The sequence below is a fragment of the Achroia grisella genome, unplaced genomic scaffold (assembly GCF_030625045.1).
Source record: "Achroia grisella isolate CSIRO2021 unplaced genomic scaffold, CSIRO_AGI_Agris_v1 utg777, whole genome shotgun sequence".
Taxonomy (NCBI): domain Eukaryota; kingdom Metazoa; phylum Arthropoda; class Insecta; order Lepidoptera; family Pyralidae; genus Achroia; species Achroia grisella.
In genome coordinates this window covers 168,765-186,053 of record NW_026713017.1, presented here as the reverse complement: position 1 = coordinate 186,053, position 17,289 = coordinate 168,765, and the positions used below count along the sequence as shown (strand labels likewise).

Sequence of the window (17,289 nt, the reverse complement as noted above, 5' to 3'; positions counted from 1 at the left end):
TAACTTTCATCCCCTATTTTATATCCTTGGGGGTAGAATTCATCAAAATCCTTTCTTAGCGGATGCCTACGTCATAACATCTACCTGCATGCCAAATTTCATCTCGATCCGTCCAGTGGTTTGGGTTGTGCGTTGATAGATCACTACGTCAGTCACCTTTGAGTTATATTTAGACTGCGGATTTAACCTCTATAGTCTATTGAGATTCTATCATATGTGAACAATAATCATCTACCATAGATTGTTATAAAGTTTGACAAAGTGATCTGTAAAATGATAATGATAGAAAATAATATACAAATATTATTGGTCAGATATACTATTTACTAGTTAATTATTTGCAACTTACCCGAGTCATTAATGTATATACTTAATCGTGTTATTCTATTTCTACATGTGTTTCTATGTCAAATGGACCATAGCAGATGGTCAAGCTTCACTTGACTAGCTTTTTATGTCTTCACTCGCCTTTATATTTTTTTATTTCGCCTACTCCTCTTATTAAGAAGCGAATAGAAGTATTTCTTGTTATTTTTTTCAATAATAACTTTGATATTATTGAATTTGAATTGTAATGTATTCCACAAAGATATTAATTATAACCAAAATAAATAATATCCCTATAGTCTCGAGTTTGACGACCTCGGTGGTCTAGTGGTTTAGCACACCGCTTTACGTTACCGATGGTCGCGGGTTCGATTCCTTGCACGGCACAAACATTTGTATTCATGAGTATGATTGTTTGTGTCGGTCTGGGTGTTTCTATGTATAATATGTATGTCTTTACGAAAAAAAAATATCCATGTATTTGTATCAGTTGTCTAGTACCCATAACACAAGCTTTAGCTAGCTTAACTTGGGTCTAGATGGCGCTGTGTGAATTGTCTTGAGATTATTATTATTAGTCTATCAGTTCAACACACTTTGCTTTCCAATAATCGCAAATTCTATTCACGCAGAAAAGACTCATTTATAAATTTATGACTGTTTATATTGATCTGTATGTTTCATGTGTATATGAAATACCCAGATATATAATATGTATGTAATAAATAAAGTGTAAAAATATTTTTTATCACTTGTTTAGTACTTATAGTACAAGTTGAGTTTAGTTGGAGATTAAATGACGTAATGCAATATTGGGAGTCTATATCATAGATATTACTATTATATGATCTAATAAAGAAATTATTAAATTTCACTCAACAAGTACATTTATACTAACGTGAATGATGTATTTATAACCCTTATAGGCGTATTATTAAACATATTACTATTGTGTAAATTCAAAAACAATCAACAGAATCATTATCCAATCATTCGCCATACACATAAAACAAATGGCATTATTATCATTAGAATTGACAACACAATACAGTATTACGCAGAAAGCCCCCGGGCTACCATTACCACGATCTACAGAACATACTCGCAACAAACTCGATTGTAAAAATTTCGAAAAATAAAATAAAATACTTTATTTAATGCGAATATTATTAAGATAGATTAATTAAGCAATATAATGTTTGGCATTAGATGTCACCTGGAATATTTAGTACCGTAGTACCAATTAAAGATTTCGTTCCACAAAAGTGACTTAAAGCAGTTTCGAGATTCGCTTAAAAAAATGTATTATCAAAATCTGTTCATATCTAATTAGAAATTATTATCAAATCGACTTTATACAAGTAAATTGAACTAGAGAAAGTCCTCATAAATGGTTACAAATATGTTGCAATTTTCCTTCGGACGAGGTTAAACTAATCACGGACAAACACATTAGAAGCTCTTATTTAAATGAATTAATAATGAATATGTATACCATGAGATTATTCGTAATTGTATAAATTAATGCCTAGCCATTATATCATCTCTATAAAATTACCACATTTTCTTGTCTGTAACTGATCACCATTTTCTTAATGACAGCTTACATAATTAAAACTTTAGCTGTATACGTATGCATAAAATTACGTGCATAATTCTGATATTTATCTAAATATTTAACTTATACGGTTATCTCAATATATTTAGCTGTGGGACAGTGTGTTACAGTCTCTAAATGTGGTATACAGGCCACTTATTTGTCTATAACTATTTTATATGCTTTATATTTCGAATACTCTGGAACTGAAATAATCTGGATGAATGGCGGTCTTCCACAGTACGGTTTTCTAGAAACTTTTTGCCTCGCACAACCACATTGTGGAATCACCTTCCAGCAATGGTATTTCCGAACCGATACGATAATGAAACCTTCAAGAAAAGAGCTTATTCCTTTTTAAAAGGCCGACAACGTACCTGCAATTCCCCTGGTGTTGCGAGTGCTCATGGGCGGCGGTAATTACTTACCATCAGGTGCGCCGCATGCTCGTTTGTCCCCTGTGTTATATATAAAAAAAAACAAAATTCTATTCTAAATTGTCACTGCTATCTATTGTTCTTTTCGGTTTCCCTTCCTGGCCCTAGTTAGTAGTGTTTCTTTATAATATACTCTTATAATAATATATACAATATATATATATATATATATATATATATATATATATATATATATATATATATATATATATATATATATATATATATATATATATCTACAATAATATATTATAATTTATGTTATTAATTTATCGCAAACACGAAAATCATACACAAAATTCAGAATGTAGTGTCCTGTATCTAAAGACTTTTCTAAGAACTCTATACTCTATAGGACTTAACTAATAATACGAAATTACCATCAATCAGTGTTTCGAGTTTATATAACCAAATTGCTGAGTTTGATGACAATTGTGTGGCACTTTCACTATGTGCCAGGTGTAGCGTTGCGCTATTATATGCTTGTTTATTTATTTATACTTTATTGAATAATCGTACAAAATACTTAATACTATTACGATACCAGCAGTATGATACATGCTTGTGTATTGGACTCGTAATAGAAGAAAGAATTCTATCAGGTATCCGCAGAATCCGACGTAGTGGTAACTTGTCACGGCATGTGCTGAGCCAGTATATAATAATTATATTAATTTTTCTTTTTTTTTGTATATTTTATGTATCAAACAAACACAATTTTCTTTCTTTCTATCACGCAGAAATTGTAAAACTAAAGGTATCAAATGAGAGATCAAATTATTATTATGATTAAGAGTTCTGAAGGATATTTTTTATTGTATAAGTTCACATGAAAATTACCTTATTAGTTGTAGTAGAACTAGGCCTATTTTTAGAAACCTCAGCTAATTCTACTACCTAGCAATTTGCTTTATAAGGTGTTTCTGCAGATGGGTGAGATCCCTATCTCAGTAAAATTATAGGGAGTCATCTTCCCGGAGTTTTCCTTGGAAATCTCGATACTAATGCTCTATTTCTAGTGAAAATGTCATGATGAGCTTATTGACGAGATATCAGGCTCATCTCATCATTCTCCACTGGTACCTCGTAAGTGTAAACCTTTAGCGTAGGTTCCACTGCATTCCATTATCATCCATTAAAAAAAGACACTGTACTGGTATAACCTGTAAAAGTTGTTGCGGTATAAAAAATCTTAATATTCCTATCTTATGACACAGTTTCCCACGATGTACATCGTACATTTATGTTAGTAAAGTGAAACTTGTAGAGAAATTTTGATTTATTGCTACATATGCTCGTTATGTCTCAAGGGAGTGGGCACGCAATACTCCGGGATATATCTATTACCATATTAACTAGGCGACATATATCAAGATGTGTGCCGGTCATTACGATCTGTTATCACGACACTGCAGAATTGATTACTCTAATTGTTAGAAACACACGTAAAATGTTATAAAAATTAGCGAATTGATTGATTAATCTCAGATTGAAATTTAGTAACTTAAAGTCAGTCACTCTTTAGTGACGGTAGCTGAGCAAACTGCTGTCACCTCTCGTCATTGACATCGCTGTACTCGAGTCAGCTCGTGACCACGGCGAGTGTAATTTAGTAGAAACGTCGTAAGAGGTAAATAACTTATTTACCATAATTAATAAACAATAATTATTCGTGTTAACACCCGATTAACTATATTAATCATTTAACCAACAACCGATTAACAAATGAAATCATCCTCATCGAAGTCAGTTTATTAGTGCTAGTGACTATGATGTATATATAATCCAATGTAGTTCTTATCTTTGTATAATGTTGCATGTTGATGTTGTGACGTTCTGTACAAAAAAATGATTATTTTTGTTTGCTATTGCAATAATTTGCACAATAAAAATCGAATTTATATACACTTTAATATAATAATATATTTATAAAATATGCTATAATCAATTTCCACAAACATTATGCTTGGGGCCAAGTTGATAAAAATCGATTATTATTAATCGACTTTTTGGAATATTAAAATCGGTTTGAAATGTAATTTTCCCTTGAATATGATAATTTTTTTTGGCGTGTCCAAACACATTCCAGTCACTTCTATATAGTAAAATTTTTCGCCAGTTTGAGGTATATTTCGAGCCCAGAATAACTAAATGCAAAATAATTCTTTCCTTTCTGTGTAAAATGTAGAAGATAAATGTAGATATTTTGGGCTTAATCCTATCTTTAAGATTATGAAGGATATGACTTCATAGATATATATAGATTAACCATCAAATTCAAAGGCGTTGCTTATATTCTCCGATATATTATGGTTTATCTGTGTTTTAGAATCTTTATTAATGAAATACTTTTAAATTATTGTTTTTATAAGAAAAAGTCGACTCTAGGATTGGTGTCATAGTAATTTTATCGAGATTATCTCATTTTTTTGGAATTATACTGTAATATATATTGACTGAGAGACGAGAAAACAAATCGTCACATTATAGACACACCCAATCAAAATCAGAAAGAATCTATAAAAAGATCAACGAATGTAGAGCAGACAATTTACAAGAAAATTCAATTCGTCTCGACACTTTAATAGGGAAAGTGTTTTACTTGCTTTCGCGTCAGTATTGGTCGAATGATGGTGTTGACTGAATTCTTAATAATTGAACGGGCGTAACAGATCGGTCGTTGTTATGCCATTTATAACCGTAATAATTTACTGTGAAAATTGAGTTTTGCATTTGTATTAAAATTTGTAATGACTGTAACTGTGATGACTGCAATATTTGATTCCAACGGAGCACACCCTTGCCACCCTCTTTCGAATTTATTTGTTTTGTTATCAGTATTTCCATCGCCGGAAAGTCAGATATGAAACACACCTTACAAAGCAAGCTGCTTGGCGGCTGTAATATGTGAGACTAACAACTTCTGGTGATATTGCGAACGCTCTTAAGTTAACCTTGTTTTAGATTTTACAAATCTTGACTGAAATTAATTTATCCAGAGTAAAGTTCGTTACATTTTTCAGGATAATAAATTATGTACCCGTAACACAGTTTCGTGTTCTGTTACATTCTAATTATACTTTTTGAATAGTACTCAAAAAGTATTGTATAATCGAACAATTTAGGTTTGTCACTTGACAGACAATAGTCCGTCTATTTCCATTCAAAAACATTCAAGTTATGGAAAGTTCTCGACGTCCGATGTTATATAATCTTCACGCCACAACGATAAACACCATAGGTCAAAAACCATAACGCAATCAAGCGATATTTATTGCATAAATCACTCCACTAGCCATTTTATCCGTGAAAACTGTAGTAAATTACATGACATTACCCAATCGTGAAACACCATGTGGTAGGACTTTAAGTTTACCGCCACAAATGTTATTTACGGATTATAAAGTCATTTGAAATTATATAAGTTTTGTACTATACTTATTATATTAATGTAGAGCTGGACAAACAAGAATAAATGTTCCATCAATATCTCGCCTGTTGACAAAATGATTTCGAATTTGAGTTTGAAAGACGTTACGGGAAGTTTTGTACAATACCTCTGAGAAAATTAGTTAAGAAGATTAACGCCCACCAACTCACTGACAAACAGACAGTAAATGTTATGTAAAAAATATAACATAATTGCAGTACAATACGATACCTTATTTATAATAAGGATACAGACTTCGAAACTAATAGAGCAAATGCAAAGCTGTACATGAGTAGGCAAAGCCAATTTAAATAAATGTAATTACTCTATACATATATTCGTCTTATACGCTGTCATACATAGTAGTAAAGTATCGTAATTCTAAAATACTGAAACATATTTCATACTTAATGATTGGCTATAAAATAATGGTTGTCAGAGTTGTTTAATAATTAAGTACTAAGTGCATACGATTAATGGCATACGAGTGTCAAGTATGGTAGAGTATTTTCTATGCCCAAGGTTTATGAGCGACGGATTTCACTTTCCGTCTGGTAGGCTATTAGCATGACTCGAACTACCAAATATTCATATTCGTAGTATTACGAATGCGAAAATGTCACTGTCTACCCTTTTCATAGCAGAATTAATATGTTAATGAAATTTGGCATGAAAATAGATTATGTCCCAAGGACGTGACATGTCCCGGATATCTTATCTCAAGAACAAGGCATAAAAAGTCGCTGGTAACATATCTAGCTAAAGAAAATATATAGAAATAGCATAAAGCATAGTTGCTGCTTTCGTCTGTCTATTTCTCCGATTAGGTTGATACTTCTAAACCACGTATCGAAAATTATTACGGTTTTCACTATTATTTAGTGAATTACTTCTGGTATATTTATATGTAGGTATAGTAAATGCATGTATATGTAGCACGGTGGTATCACCTCATCACTGTAGCGTTATATATAATTGGTGAAATGATTGTACTGTTTATTCTATATTAGTAAGTTTATTGAGTAGTGAGCTACATGACTTATTAGTAACGCGTACATTCGACGCGGAGTCGAAGAGACATTTATAATCTGCACGACATTCGCTGTAAACCTATGCGATGCAGAGTTGGACCTCTAGTTAATAATCCACAATAATGGGGTAAAGCAAAAAGTTTACTTTATCCCTTTATTACGAAAATCTTGGAAAGTATGTATGAGAAAATATAAACTGCCCCCGATTACTGAGAGGAATAAAGGTAAAATAAGGATTAAGAATTTCGTAGCTGACCTGAGATTTCATACGCGTGATCAATTTAAAAATTAAACTATCTTTTCCCATCTAATATGCCTACGTGAGTGACAAACCTATATATTGGTTTCTGAAATCGGTTAATAAAATTCACATTAATGTACTTAAACGCACTTACAGCCTACGTAGTAAATTTAATACGTGATCTAATCGATAAACTATGGCAGACATTAAAATGTAGGTAAGTGGATATTTTAAAGCATCACGTAAATATAAATATTACACAATTACAACAAAATCGTGAAGTTGCAAACGGTAAACCATCTATTTCAACTAAGTATGTATCGCAACTTCTTACCTAATAGTAGTAATAAGTACTTACGTACATAAACACAACTAAATAGATATATTACTGGCGCGTGACTATAGAATATTTTTTTACATTTTAAATCCATTTTAAATCCTCGATGGCCTAGCGGTTTCATACATCGTTTTTTCTTTCAATGGTCACGGGTTCAATTGTTTGCAAATGCACATATTATATACATATTATGTATATATATTATATAATTAGACATTTGTTTTAGTCATTTATTAGTATTCTGCGGGTTTGGCTTTAATAAAGTTAATAGATGAATTGCATATTTTGACATGTGTTTTAACATGTTTAAAAGGTACATAGATTAATGTGAACAATATATGTATTCTAATCATGGTTATATTTTAGATTTGCTCCTTTATATTTTACTACATATTCGATGATAAATTAATTGTGTACTTTGTTAATTATAAGGCTTTTATAAAAGGATGCTTACATATTAATCTGCTCTTATTTTCGAACTATTTCAATGCTGTTATCCGGTGTATATATGGTCTTTATAACTTCATTCAACAAATATGGGAGCAAAGAGAATGTCGTTTTTTATCAGTAATAATAATACATTTTGTATGATCAAGTATACAAATAGTATTTTAATTGAACCGGTAGTGTAATTTCACTTTGGATATAATTGATATTGACAGGAAATATACAATTAGTTAATCTCTTAATTTCATTTAATAATCTTTATAATTTCTATTTAATTATGTTCTAAATTTCTTTTCAATGTTAAAGTCATTGCTCTCAAAATTAAACACTTTAACATTTCATTATTTTCTTTGCAGGTAAATAAACACACGCCACAAAGAAGCCACCTGTGCAGATTATTGACCCAGTCTCGGTCGACCACCGGAAACATTATGCCATATAAAACATCTACTATCTAAAGCGGACCTGACTCGCATAGCTCGTGGGCATTTAATTATGTCAGGTTATTAGCACAGGGCAACGATGGAAGAAGTGACATCGCGACCTAACGTAGAGTACATCCCGCCTCTACCACCCAAAATGAAGCACAAGAGCTCCACGTTAACACAAATCACAAATGATGAGAATATAAACGGCTACAGTACTACAGATGGCCGGTCCATAGACTCTCTAAGTTCGATGCACTCACTCGTCCTTAATTCTAAGACCCCTTCAACGGTATTCATAGCGGCGCCACAACCAGATAGACCTGCGAATACACTTAGCTCGGACGCACCAACCAACGGTCCACATGTCGTTACAATCAGAATCAACACGGACACAGACAAACCGAAAGTACCTAAAATATCAAGTGTGCATCTAAAAAGCGATATAGATTTCGATACATTCAATAAATTAAACGATAGGAAGAATAACAGTCTTGTGAGAATCAATGTAGAGGAGTCGCGGCCGAAATTATTAGATAATGAAGACCTCAAAGATAGAGCTCCATACATATACTGCAATTCGTATGTAAACTCTATGACAAATATGGTAATGTCGAGCGGTCAGTGCTCCCCGAGCGATACACTTGATTCAGGGACATGCAGCGATCTGGACGGAACGCCACCGCCGTTGCCCAAGAAGAAGAACCTTAAAACTACAAAAAAAGCCGTGTCCATAACGGTGATCAATTCAAAAAATGGTAGCAGCCAAGGTGAGGTAGACTTCGAAGATAACGATTCGAATATATCATGCGATTCTCTCAATAGTAGCGAATTAAATGGAAGCGTGCATACTGAGGAAAATCATGTCGAATACATAAGTAAAAAAGAAAAACAACAGACGCCAGAACCACCTGTTGCACCTATGATGCCGTCATTTATCACCAAATCGAATAACAAAGATAGCTTTCTACCGCAAGGTTTGCTTCAAGATATACGAGATCGCACAGTAAAACTGAATACCGTTGAAACTGAAAGTGAAGTGGGCGAGCAAGAGGACACGAGCCAGAATAACAATGTAAATGCAAATACACCAGAAGAAAGTGCACTTACTTCGTTCCGTCTAGTTTCACAGCTTAATGGCAATGTACAAAAAATTGACGAGATTCAGTCAATAACCACGAACCTGTATAAGGCTCCATTAATTACTGAGAGCACATATGAAGAGAGGAATAACCAGGATAAGAAGAAACAAGAAAAAATATGTTACAGCAGTCATTACTTTGATACGGACAAGTTTTATGATTTCCACTTAAACGAGAAACAGTTCGATGAATCTAAACCAGTGAAAAGTGTTAGTGTGAGTGCAAAAAGTGAGTGTGACGATGGAACCGAAGTCGAGTTCTTCGCTGGTATAAAGGATTACAAAAACGAGGAAGCGCCATCGACCATAAAAAGTTCAAAGGGGACGATCCGCGGCGTTAAGAACCGCGTGAGAGCCGGCATAGCAACCTTCCTGCAGATACAGAGCACGACTAAGGTAAATCTTGTTATTGTCTTACTTTTTAATTTCGCGACTAGTTTTCATGTCAACAAGCGCGTTATACACGTACTGATTTTAGAGGTCAACTTTAAATGCATTCGAAAGTATAACGACACACGTACGCTCGCGTTTATTAAAATTCTGATTTTCAACGGCCGTGGTGACGGTGGGAATGTTATTGGATATTGAACCTTCACGGCGTGTACGTATAAACAATGACAAGGAACATGTACCAAGTAGAACAATTGACACAGGTTGTTTTACAATTCAGAATTATGAACGGACGTTTACTTCTAGTATTCTGTAAATTTAACGACATCAAAGACAATGGCAATTGTCATACTAATAAGTCATTGTAGCCTTGTTTATTGGTGTAAAACGTTTTGTTTACGTAATTGTTGAACAGGTTATTTATAACGACAGACATAAATATTTATCACTTTTTTAACAGATACAAATAACGAAAACAATTATCAAGTATAAAAACAATACTGCAAAAAACAGTAGCATGTTATCAAATATGTTTTTTATACTTTTATACTACATGTTTTATAAGAAATGTGGTGCCAAGTGACTACCTCGGCTTTCCGCTTTTCTAATGAGAGAATTGTCATTTCCTTTAACGATAGTCCCACGTTTACCAATAAGTGTGTCGGAAGTATAACAATCATCCAGTTTTCTAACGCAAGAAAGATGAAACTCATCGAGTAAGGAGAAAGTGCTTGGAAAAAATACGCGATGTCGTCAACGCCTCCGATAACTAGGTATTGTTGGAAAATTAAAAGGAAAATTGTGGAGAATCTTAAGTCGGAACTCGGAAACATTTAAACCGTTGAATTTTTTTGTCTAACTGTCTAGGCCAACTACGTACAACATCAGATATTTCCTTAATATCATATTAAAACTTATTTATATAATCAATAATTATTATTGATTCTTTTATAAATATATTGAACATTCTCAAACTATAATATTAATTTAAGAATTTACAGTAAGTTTTTATATATAGTTTAGAGAAATAAATATTGTTGATACAAACATGTATGAATATAACATATTCATAGGATAATGATAATTAGGAATAACAATATAATCAAATAAAACAAATAATCAATCACTGAGGTATGCCAAGCTCAACCAATTGGTTTATTACTGTTGATTGGAATTGAATGGAATGGAAATGAATTGGAATTTAAACAAATCATTTTACAGTTTATATTGTTACGGCTAAAATAAAATTAAAAAAATATATACCCTACTCGTACTAATTTTAATTAGTGTTTTATACACTAGTGTGACACATATGTGTGAAAAATGTTGGCACTAAGAAAAACCTGCCAAGAATATGTCGTTCCTTGTCGAATCGAACGAGATTTATGATGAAAACACGATCGTCCGTGACGAATCTCAAACATTCCATTGTTTTACTTTCATAATTGGAATTGTTTTGCATTATCGATATTTCCTAATTTCAATTAACTTATAAAAGGTTCTTAAACAAACAAATTTTCATGATCAATATGATAACACTTTTCCCCATATTGATTAATGACTACCTTTTCATGGTTATCAAGTCCAGCGTTCAATTTTAACTATTTAGGCTATAAACTGATTGCATTTCGAGCAGAAAATTATCTAACTACTTATTTATTTAAATTTATTATTTATTATTTTATAGAATTTATTAGAGTCCTTTTTATCCCTCATCCTGCATGAAGGAAGACCTGAACAAAGCTAATGACTGTGCCATAAAAGTTGCTAAGTTCTGGTTTAAACATATTCAGTTTACCATTCACATGAAAGAAGAAAATGACGATAAGAATAATAATAAATAATGCCCAAATCTCTAAACATCTTTAGAAACTTATCCAGTAGTAATTTCATGTATTTACACGGGAATATAAAATACTTTTTATGTAATTGTTAAAAAAAATTTAATTGGTTTTACAGAAAAAGATATTATTCGTTTTTTTTTTAATAGATATTACATAGATGTTACAATGTTATTACAACTAGGTATATTTGAAAATAGAACTAGTCATTAGCTACTCTAATGAATATATATATATATAATATTTTATATATATATATAAATATAATATTTTTTCTAAATCCATTTATCCATTCATCATTCGGAAGATAGAATCTATAAAATATTATATCTGATTTATCTTAACTAAATAGATTAGATAAAATATATGTATATCTGGTCCCAGCTATCGTTTCATTCATTATGTAAATTAAGTCCCAAGCTTCGACATGGCCTCAATTAAAAGAAAGATTAAGCCTTCAAAAGCATAACTAATATAATTAATTAATTATAAATACATAACTGACTTCATTATTGTCGAATGAAACTACTTATTTACTTTGCATTTTTTAAATCAATATTCAATGTTTTATACTATATGATCATTGAATGTAGATTTAAATAAGATAATTAAAATAAATATAGCTTTGGAATTAAGGTTATTAAAAATAATAAATTTATTAAAACGTATAAATTTTCTAGTAGTATACTTTATTAAAAATATTATTTCGTTATAAATTATCATTAAATTACAAGATAAGAGGCATGACGTTTTAGCCCTCAGGAAAGACAAGACATTAGATGTATGGCAGGTGTGATATGATAACGTGATGTCTACAGTGCTATTAATGTATATATATTGGAGACGATTACCATTTACCATCAGGTAGGCCGTCATATTGTTTGCCATACCAGTTATATAAAATAAATTTTTTATTATTTTTTATTGATCATTCTTTTTTATAAATAATATTATTAGATAATCGCAATTTAACCTTTTTTCTACTTACCGCCTATAAACATAATAATTAAATTCCCAATAATTAAATAAATAAATATATATAGAAATAGACACAATCTATTATGTTTCTTTGTAGTCTTTTACATTTGAGAACAATAAGTCACAGTCCGATTCCCTTTGCCTTTCATACTTATAACCTTGGTCACTACCGCCCCGCACCTTACTTCTCTCGTGTTTGCATTCACTCATTTTAATTATGACTAGCCTGCCCCGGCTTTACCCAAAGTTTTGTATATAACATATATATAATCACCCTGTAAATAGAAATAGGATAGATTAATAATAAAGAATATCAGAAAAATATAATATCATTACTTAGTATAAAGTCGCTGTAGCTATCTGTCCATCCCTATTTATGCTTAAATCTTTAAAATTGCGCAACGGATTATGAAGCGTTTTTTTTTAAATAGATAGAGTGATTCTAGAGGAAGGTTTATATATATATAATACATGTACACATTAATTATATTTCATAATACAGTCAATTCATTGAAGAATCCGTGAGGGCTATACAGCATTGTTATGGTACATAGGTAACAATGACTAATTTGCCACAATGACCTGTTTCATAGACATCCTATCGTCCTCCGATACCTTGCTAGCAGTATACCGTTACCGAAAGAGGATGCCATCATCATCCATACAGAAAACAACAGAAAAGTATTTTTTATAATTGTAATCTATATCTTTATAGTTCATACATTACAAAAATAAAACAAAAAACAAATACTATAAAACAAATCTTTCCTCTTTATAATATTAATAGAGAAGAATAATTCACAAACCTAATGGTCTAACAGAAATTCATGTCAGTAATTAAGATGGTAAATTATAAGAATGTGTGTTTAATGACTTGTTTAGCTTATATACATACATTTTGTTTGTAATATAAAGGTGGAGATAGCATCACGATGTTTGCGATGCTGTGCGATGGTCAATGAACATGACCTCATTTTTTTTTATTATAAAATTATGCAGCCGCCTGCATTATCGGTACGTGCTGGCGGGGCACCAGTGGAAGATAGCATGAGGATCATCGGTTGACCCATTGTGGATAATTCACCGGGAATTAACCACGGTACTGCACGGTGGTTGTACTAGACAAGTAGGTTATGCAGCTCCCATTACCTACTTGCAAAATGGATATAGTCCTTATACTAAAAATCACCTTCTGAATTGATGATGCTATTTACAATTAATATTTTTTTTATAGAAATTTGTATGTAATTTTTGACATGTCTCATTTATATTAGTGCACCGCTAATAATCTTTCTCTGCACCACTCATGGTTGACTGGTAGATAACACTACAAGGTGCTAAGTCCGTCATATGTACATTAATGCATGCATTATGCATTCATGCTAAAACAAACAAATATATAATACTCGAGCAACAAAGCTAATTTGTTAAATAAATACATTATGTATGTATTTATTTAAGTTTGTTATACGTACAACTGTGTAAGTATAATAGCAAGAAAATAGCAATTTCAAATAACATTTCAATTTCGGAGGAAACTCTGTTGCGGTTTTGTTTGCGGAAGATAACTTTGATCAGATATTATATTGATTCAAATAATATTGCAATTTCGGCGGAAACTTGATTTTAGTTTTGTTCGTAAAAGATAATTTCGATCGGTCTTCGTAAAAAATAGTTTCAGCGAGTTTACAAAATATGTTTACATTAAAAAAAAACCTAGCAGTCTAACACCGCCTTTATACACAAGAATGCGAGCAGGCGTTATAAAACAATAAACTCGCAATAAAACGGGCGAAATTTCTTAATTAAAAGCGCGCCAATTTAATTTGCAAACTTTTAACATAACATCCGCCATCTTATATGATTTAGTTCGTTACTTAATTTATATGTTTATAATGCCATTTCACTTCCAATACTATAGGCTCGGTTCTTACATCAAAACCAGACATTGTATATTTTTTATATATTAAAAAAGTACAAGAGCTCTGGAAGCAAATCAGCTTAGTGCCCTGGAATTACAAAGCATGGGGCTACAATGGAATTTACACAAACAACACACAACACAACATGTATGATGTTCTTATATATTTAAAGGTTAGTTACCATTAACCATGGAGTAACGGTTAGCTTGTTTACGATCTCAGGTAGACAAAAAAAACTAAAAAGTCAATTTCAGTAGCTCGTCATAAAATATACTCTTATTGCAAACATAATAATTGTATAATTACGAAACAGTTTCGATATTTTATGTTCCTAGAATCGGTTTATAAAAATACACACTCAATAACTAGTAGTCCTGTTAACGAAAAAATAGAACAAATTAAAAAGTTAAAGGTCAGTAGTACCTTGTGTTAAAAAGGAAAAATCACGACTTATTTTACATCAAAATGGAATTTACAAGTAATATAAACTCTATGTACTATAATAATAAAGGTGACGGGGTTGCACGATGACTGATTTACACAATGACAGAGCTATTACGGAACTCTCAAAATGTGGGCCTTGACTTTTAGTCGCCACTTTCGTTTGATACTCGGCGAATAAAATATGCAATTTACATACATAGAAGCAAGTGACTACAGTTGAACAACTCGCCCACATCGATCTCATAAATATATTATAATATGAAACATCCTATGTGTAAAAGTAAAGAATGGCTTATTATAATATTATGAGAACATTTTTTTATTAATTTCTGTTTAAAATATTGGATAAATTCAGAAAATACTAAATCGATTTAAATAATATCTATAAAAAGCCATATTATGAGCGAGTAACATAATATATTTTATTTCCAAAAACATTAGTGATCCCTATAACAACTGCACCCTCACAAAATGAAGATGGCTCGCCAGATTACTATAATATACACAATCAGGAATTTATAGTAAACGTCTATCCGGAAGCATGTACAACAAGTGTAAATAATTCATACAATAAAGCAAAAAAAGCGATGATCGTGCATGTAATTAGATTATACGGTGCGCTACACACAGCAGCTGTATACTTCATTTGTAGTATATAAAAAATAGGTAATCGCGTACGGAAGTGTTTGTAAAAGTCCAATTTATCAATCACAAATTAATGACACTCCCACCTTGTAGTATATGCTGTTATATGTTATATTTCCTTTATTTCATACTTCATTGCATTCTAATTATTATTCGTTTACGAAAGCATAATTCATAATTTTATGTATATATTTAAAGAAACTGTATGTCGCCTATCTTTTAAAGAAGTATATAATATACTTGTAGTGACTACTTTGTAAATATGTATACATGTAGTTCGCCATCAACTAATGACAATCAAACACTAAATAAAAAATACGCATAGGCATTTGAATTGTATCAAAATATGACCTAAATCACAAATTAGATAATCGGACAATAGTACTTAGATTTTTATGTCTTTTTATATTTGTCGGTGACTGTACCTAATTGAAAAAAAATCGTGATTAATCGTATGTCTGATTCGTAGACTTCGGGTTCAATCATAAAATCTAAAATTAATCATAGTTATTTAATTTGGTATTGTTTCATTTAAATTTAGAAATATTTACGTCTATTTAAATTTAAATAGATTTTAATAAGCAACTTCTACATCGGTACTATTTTTTTATGGAAATATGTACTCGCGTGCACTAAAGGTATACGCTAGTAGAGCACCAGTGATAATAAGATAAGCATGAAGTCAGGTCAGCTAGCTTATCGTGACGAATGCACTGAAATTAACTACTATCGTTACCAGAGTGTCTACGTGGAGGTCGATCTGAAGTAGAATATTGCAGCATTTGGAGCATTATTTTCTATTCTGAAGAATCTCCTCCTGCCATTTATACTGAATTAAAAATCGGAAATGTATGTTTTATTCTAAATTTATATTTATATTTTTTTAATAGTACATTTTTTATATACTTCAATGTTTTGACAATCGTTCCCTAATACATATCTCCATATTCCAAATATTTTTCTATAGTTTTCTTTCTATCTATACACATATAAAATATATCTACATCAATTTGTTTACGGAATACCCTTGATCTACAGATCATCAAAATTATATTTCTTCTTTCGCCTAAGGGTTTCCTATAAATTTAATATCCATACGGAACCCTAATAAAGTAAGGTTGTATTATAACCTTAGTTTTTATCCGATTCTTCCGCATACAATGCCCTCTTTGTAATATCGAACCTTTACATGAGAATAAATTATCATAAGTTGATTAACTATCTTACGCGAAACGCATCTCATTAAGGTAGAGCCGGCATTTTGTACATGTATGTTATTACCCAAAGGGTAATTGAACTGCTCTGTGAGGGTAAAAAGCAGAATATTTGACCGACAATAACACTATGTTATACTGTTGTGTGTGTGTTTGTTTATATTTATCTATTAATATGTATATTTATCTATTAATATTATAAATACAAAAGCGTGTCTATCTTTTCGCATTCTGAAAGACTGAAGAGTAATGAAGCTTGGAGGAGGACTGCAAAGCTTTGACAAAGTTATAAATTAGCTAGCTATACTCGCGTAAAAACTCTATTATTGTAGTTTCATTAAAAGCTATTTAGTAGTTTTTGCGTAAAAGAGTAACAAACATCCATCCATTCAGACTCACAAACTTCAACTAGACAACTGATACAAATACTTAATTACTTTGT

At 31.4% G+C, this 17,289-nt stretch overlaps 1 protein-coding gene across 1 annotated transcript in view; it reads left to right on the top strand.

Moving 5' to 3' along the window:
* Positions 1-17,289, top strand: part of LOC131850606 (glutaredoxin domain-containing cysteine-rich protein CG31559-like) — a 99,549-nt gene that overhangs the window by 39,139 nt on the left and 43,121 nt on the right. The window contains exon 3 of the mRNA XM_059200901.1: positions 8,204-9,809. Within this exon, the coding sequence (XP_059056884.1) occupies positions 8,370-9,809 (1,440 nt within the window). The 5' untranslated portion in view covers positions 8,204-8,369. The remainder of the gene's footprint in view (positions 1-8,203; positions 9,810-17,289) is intronic.